General features: G+C 38.0%; 1 protein-coding gene across 2 annotated transcripts; it reads left to right on the top strand.

The window, feature by feature from the left end:
• The first annotated feature begins 1112 nt into the window (after nt 1-1112).
• LOC133843362 (uncharacterized) lies at nt 1113-6261 on the top strand. 2 transcript variants are annotated; one of them, XM_062276870.1, is made up of 3 exons: nt 1113-1532; nt 4800-4973; nt 5079-6261. In XM_062276870.1, the coding sequence occupies exons 1-3, from the start codon at nt 1472-1474 to the stop codon at nt 5366-5368; spliced, it is 525 nt and encodes a 174-aa protein (XP_062132854.1). In that variant the 5' UTR covers nt 1113-1471; the 3' UTR covers nt 5369-6261. The 2 variants fall into 2 exon arrangements, with proteins under 2 accessions (XP_062132854.1, XP_062132852.1); XM_062276868.1 differs by having other exon boundaries at nt 1114-1532; nt 4794-4973.
• The last annotated feature ends 349 nt before the right edge of the window (nt 6262-6610 follow it).

Below are 6610 nucleotides of genomic sequence, written 5' to 3'. Positions count from 1 at the left end.
TTCTCTTTTATTTATTTATTACAGCAATTTTGGTAATAAGCTTATTTTTCTTTAATGATTTTAATTATATTTATATTAAAACAAGTATTTTTCTAAAAAAATTTATCATCTAATATAAAGCTTATCAAGGTTAAACTCCATCTTAAGAAGAATCGTATTTCTTTAATAATAATCTGTTTCTAGGAAACTGGGGAACAATTTTTATTTATTATGTTATACTAAATTTTTCATTTTAAATACTAATTTTTGAATATTTCAATATTATAATGTGTAAAAGAGAAATCTTCATTTCATAATTTGCTCTTGTATTTATAAGCAAATTTATTAACTATGAATATTAAATAATTTTACCTAAGTCCTTTAAATCTTTATATTCTATAAAATATCATACATTGTCTGCAGCCTGGCATTGTTGAAGCATCACTTTACAGAAACATTCTGCAAATTAAGTATTTTTCCCTAATGGGGTCTTTAATTTCCTCGAAACTCTATAAATATAATCAAATGATTTCTTTTAAATAGAACCCGATAATATGCTATCGCATTGACCTAGGCGTCACACAATACGAGAATTTAAAGTATGTGAGTTTGTGAGTATGTTATATGTGAATACTCTTCATAAGTTAAAAGTTTTACGACATTTAGGCCACGGACTGGCTGGGGACATGTTGATTGCTGTTGTTGTTGTTGCTGCTGTTATTTTTCGCTTGCATCGCGACTTTAACTTCATTTTGTGGCTCCCTTTCTTTATGCTTGTTTTCTTTTCTGTTTTTTTTTTCGCTTGTCGATGGAATCATTTGCGCATGGGCATGCGGTGAATACGAAATGGGGAAGCTAAAATGCGATTGTCGAATGAGTGAGAACATTTAGAGCGCGACGCGACGCGAAAGAGACTGAGTGAGAAAATGAAAATAGCTGTGCATCTCCAATATCCTGAACACATGGTTGGAGCTGAAAATGCGCCAAATTTCCAATTGGGCAGCAAGTCTGCGAGCGCGCGCTGTGCTGTGTGAGTCATCGTCATCATCCATTCGCATAGTTTTCGTTTATTTCCTTTTTCTGTGTATGTGTGTGTTGTGTTGTGTTGTTATGCTGCTCCTCGAGTTCATTTGGCATTCGCGAGCAGTCAGTACAACACGGTTCGTGGTCCGCTCCGCTGCTGCTGCTCTCTAAAAGGCAAAAGCATCAACATCGGCAACATCATCATCGGCAACGGCAACTGCAACAGCAACAGCAACAGTCGCACACAACCCACGCACAGTTTTTAGTGTCTCAGTGTCGCTGAGTGTGAACGGGTTTCTCTCGTCTCTCGGTTCTTGTTTCGCACAAAACGACAACGAAAAATAAAAGAAAAAAGCATAACAACAACAGAGCGGAAAAGTGAAAAGAAAAGAATTTCGATTTGGACACTACACGACATTATCATAATTACATTTCTGCCATCTATATTATCTGGCCCCAAACAAACAAAATGCCGACAATGAAGCATCTGCTGCTGTTGTCAGTTATCATCGCATCCCTGCATCTGGCAGGTATGAAGTGAAGAACATCCTCAAATTACATTTTAGATAGAGTTGAACTGATTAATACATAACTCATCATTTCATATACACTTAAAATCTGTTTAATATTCTCGAATCTCATCGGCATTAATTTTAGAATTATTCAAGCATACTGCAAGTCCAATCGCTCGCTCACGCACAAACATTCATGCGAACACTCATACGCACTCGTTCGTATTTATAGCAGCATCTGTTTTCGGGTTTTGGCATTCAGACTTTTTGCGACTATATAGATTAACTTTGGCTACATCTGGAACCAAAACAAAACACATAGCAACTATATTCATATAGAAAATCATTGAACAAATTGGGATCAACAGCCATTTGGTTTGTTTTTTCTGATTAACAATTAACATGCCACGCATAATGAGATGAACACCCATTTTTAGCTTATCAATCATACGTCACGTTGACAGATCAACCAATTGGACAACGAGTTCTGTTATGTTCTGTTCAAATCTCTGTCAAGAGTGAATCTAATAAAATGTGTTTGATGTGTGTGGCTTTCTATAGCCATAGTGAACATAGACTTTGTGATTTTCTTTATCCAACAATGCATACGCATTGTATAATCTCAAGATTACAGCTAAGCGATATAGAAAAAATGAGAGTCCTTAAACCAAGTGGCTACTTTTTATACATATAAGCCATTTGTAGCACATGCATTCCATACAAACTGCTGACTGTGCAACGCTCAAGAAATCGATGGATTAACCCTGCCCTGCCTATGGCTTTAACCCTGCTGCTGTCAGAGCCAAAAAACCAACTACACTGCACTTTATGCATATTTCTCGTATTTACATTTGAGATAAAGATGACAGTCTTTGATAGTGTGTTTGCTTACTCAAGTTTAAAGCATTGTTGGCTAGGAATTAAAGATGTGTTAAAGTAAATAAGCTGTAAAGCAAAATCAGGTCAACTGATCTTTGGAGCATCCACAAAAAAGTGTTGCATACTTTTGGGTGCCATATTAAATTTGCCTAATACAAGTCAAGTATAATTATCTACTACTTCCTTTTGCTACGGTGACTAATCACCTCGACTATAAACGCGCCTATAATAATAAGCATAAATTATAATATCGTTTGACATTAATAGGCACAACGTCTTCGACGTGTCTTGGACTCACAAATTTCGCATAGTTTATTAGAATAGCTATGAATAAGCATTCAAATAATGCTTATGCATGCATATAAAGTTACATATTCGCCATTCCGTATGGCTCGAGATCCAAAAAACACTTATCTACATCATGGTCACGTACTTGGGAGCCACAAGTGAAGAGACTTTCCTTACAAACCCGCCGCAAACATGAGCCCAACATAACAACAACGATGATGGGAAACGCGTCTTGGCAGCCGAATGACAATTTTTTTTATTTTTTTTATTCTTTTTATTATATTTGGAACCCACTTGTAGCTGCCACTGTTGTACATTGTTATGTGTATCTATTGTGTGTAATTGTGAGTTTATGCGTGTGTGTGTGAGTATAGACAAATTAGTGCCAACGACAGAATCATCCATGGAATGGGGCAATGAGCACATTGTTAAAAATATCAACATGATTAAAGTGGCTTTGAATAATTAAGCCATAGGGAGACCCAACCGGAGCTGACCAAATGAGTACGCATCCGAAACGGGGGTTATCCAACAAGAATGAATATCTTTACGAGTTAATTGCTATTCACTAATAACTTCTACTCAATGTCTTCATCATTGAAGTGATAATTTCTTCGTCAATTGACTTTGACATTGCACTAGATATCCTAAGTTGCATGTAAAGAAATTGAAAATAAGTTGCACTATTAATTAGAGAAATTTATGTTAGAATTATGCTTTATTCAGAAAAGATATATAAAATTTAATGAAGTGCGGCAAAAAGGATTAGAATCTGACTAAGACAATAAATATGTGAATTGAATTAGTCGATTTCCTTAATTATCCAATTTAAAGAAAGTGGTAGGTGTATAAAATTAGCCAGCAGAAGCTTCACGGAAGAATAAAATGCTATTCATCAGCAGTTTTCCAAGTTTTTAGAAAATGGATAGATGCAAAATATTGCTATAATAATGTTAATATAAAAGTTGAACTTATAATATTAATAGTTTGCATAGACTTTCAATCAGAGAAGTTCACTAAGAAAGCTCTTTCATGTGTATTTTAATGATTAATTTATGGAAAACATATTAAAAATAATAAATATGAAAATGTCATTCACAAAATGCGAAATGGTCCATAAAGTAAACACCTTAAAGGTTATTTCATTTAATCTTATTATCTTAAATTGGCAAGGAAACCCATAAACTAAGACGGTATAGTTAAGGAACAGTTTTGTCTATCTGTTGACTTGGCCAATAGCTGAGCCACTGACCCAATTCAATACGTGTGCATGTGTGAGTGTCTTAATAAACTAAACTAATAACCACAAAATGGCACGCTGTGTGTGTGTGTGTGTGTGTGTGTGTTATAAACGTTTGCCAATTTGTGGGGACCAAGAGGCGATGATGGACTAAAAGTGCAAATGACGCAAGCAATTCGAATACATACGGGTGAATTCTTCAATGTGAGTTCTGAATACTCGCGTCGCTGAAGAACCTTGGCGTAAATCAATAGAATATCCACACAGTGTCCGTGTCCATGTCTATGTCCGTGTCGACAATGGGGGAGTGTGCCCCAATGTCCAATGTCCGTTGTCCGATGAAATCCCGAAAACTCCTGACTGACAATTCCCGTGTGTTGAAGCTGTTATTCCATAAACGAATGGTGACCTCGAAGCGCTGTGACATGGCATGTGAAGACACGGGAATATTCGAGTGAGTGAGAGCTAGTGAGTGTATTCGAGTATACTCGAATACCCGCAATACAAATGGGCGTTGACACGCTGTGGAGCTGCCACTTGGAGCTGCGCCCTTTTCCTAATGGTTTTATGTTGTCGTCTTCGTCGTCGTCGTCGTCGTAGGGGGGCGAGTCAGGGAAGTGGAAGTGGTAGCCAAAGCTTAGGCCCAGTTCTGATATATGGGGGTTAAGCTCGATTATCGCGCGGCACGAAAATCTCTGGATTTGTTCAAAATGTTTGTAGAGTGGTTTTCCCAATGCATAATTGGGCCTTAATTACGCCGAATCCGAGGTGGACGGACAGCTATCTCTCGTGTGTTGACCTTGCCTCGCCCAGTTCGTTCAGCTACCGCCAATATAAACTAATCCATACTTCCCTCTCTCTCTCACACACAGTTTCAGCCCATACTAGCGAAGATTATTACGATGACACTGAAGCACCGCAACAGCCCGGAAATTTGGAAAAGGTAACAGAGGCCCCCATAAAACCCTTCTTTAAGGAGGGGCACGCCATTGTCTATGCGAATCGCAGTGCGGAACGTGTGAAACTCGATTGCCCAGTTCAAAACTATGATGGTAGGATACGCAAAATTCAATGGGTGTTGCTCATCACCCGCCTCCAAATTAGACTTTTGACACTGATTACGACATTTCGTGCTTTTGTGTTTTTGACTCATTCAGGCAATCATCATGTGATTATGTGGTATCAGGATGGATCGGCGATTTCCAGTGGCAACAAGTCGATGGCCAAAGACATCACCATCGACGATCGCTTCACCCTCACCGTACCCCTGGAGAATGCCACCCATTACAACTTTTCCTGTCTAGTTCAACCGCACGAAGTGCGACGATATGTCACCATTCAGTACCAGACCGCAAGTGGTGCTTCATCCATAAGCTGGCCAGCTGTGATGGGTTGCATATTTGTGGTTGCCACGGCGTTCCTGCATCCTGCAACACCTCGCTACTGAAGCGCTTGCATGTGGCACACATTTAACCAACAACCAACTGCACCACCGGCACTTGAACTACCTTGCAGTAGGATTAGACTAACTATGATCTATGTATTGTAATTACTTGGAACTGCGCACAGTCAGAGGCGAGCTTGGAGCTTCAGTTGTTGTTCGGCCTGTTTTCGAGTTCGAGTTCGATTCGAATTCCTTGGTTGTCCTTCAGTGGGACTTCAGACGATGGCTTATCTAGTTAAATGTTAGGTGTTGCTTTATTACTAGTAGTTTAGACCTAAGAGATCATATATACATATATACTCCAATATATATAGTATGTTTCTAATTTTAGATGGTTTGTATGTGTATATAGTATACGAGTCCAGACATCTCTATGTTTATGTTCATGTTAAAGCTACTACTTTTCCGACTCTCAAAGGTATTATCTTATTTCCACTCTTTATATCAAATTTCTAAACTGCTCTCAAAGCTACAAAGCTACAATACATTTCTGCAAGCCTAACCAAATATATAACGCAACAAATCGGCCTTAAAACATATAAATATTTGCCTTAGAATTCAAAGAATATAAAACATATTTAACTAAAAAAAAGTTTAAGATAATAAAGCTAGAATGAATGATCAAATTTACTGCAGCATTTTTAAAGTTCAATTATAGAAAGGATGCCTTGAAGGTCTTCTAAATCATTGAAAGAACCCATAACAAAGATCTTTGGTTTAGAATAATCAGTTAAAGAGCAACGAAGATTCAAAAAAGTATCTCAAGCAAGTTTATGCTAAGCTTTAAGTTGTATTCATACATACATAGTATTTTGTTGAACAGTTTTTTAGTGTCTTACAAGTAACTTTGCAATTCCCTAAAAGAGTATAATAAAAATGAGCTTCTATAAACAAGATCTGCTGTCTTATTGAATTATCCTTTATCCGTTTAGCTGGGCTACTGAAGATGCAGACTGCTGATGAGCTAATGAGTGAACTGTTTGTGTTGCAATCAATGCAGAACGAACATTTCAGTTCTCATATTGTTGTGTTTCTTCAATGTGTTGCAATCGGCACTGCGAACCCACCCTTATATAGGGGCTATAGAAATCCATAGGGCACGCTGTGTTCTTCGCTGACAACCGAAATGAATAGGGGCGGCTGAAGACGAAAAAACACCCGCCGCGTTGCAAGCGAGAGGGGAAGCAGCTCGACGTACTCTGTCGCACACGTGCTGAAGGTTCTTTAGCCAGCTGCAGCTTGTGG

Source organism: Drosophila sulfurigaster, chromosome 3, assembly GCF_023558435.1.
Source record: "Drosophila sulfurigaster albostrigata strain 15112-1811.04 chromosome 3, ASM2355843v2, whole genome shotgun sequence".
Taxonomy (NCBI): Eukaryota; Metazoa; Arthropoda; class Insecta; order Diptera; family Drosophilidae; genus Drosophila; species Drosophila sulfurigaster.
The sequence above is the reverse complement of the archived record's forward strand: the minus strand, read 5'-3'. Positions and strand labels throughout refer to the sequence as shown.

Bases quoted from the DNA above. Each gene is read 5' to 3' on its own strand.
- LOC133843362 (XM_062276868.1), top strand. From the start codon at position 1,472: ATGCCGACAATGAAGCATCTGCTGCTGTTGTCAGTTATCATCGCATCC. The intron at 1,533-4,793 runs GTATGAAGTGAA...TCTCACACACAG, and splicing joins CGCATCCCTGCATCTGGCAG to TTTCAGCCCATACTAGCGAA. The intron at 4,974-5,078 runs GTAGGATACGCA...TGACTCATTCAG, and splicing joins CCCAGTTCAAAACTATGATG to GCAATCATCATGTGATTATG.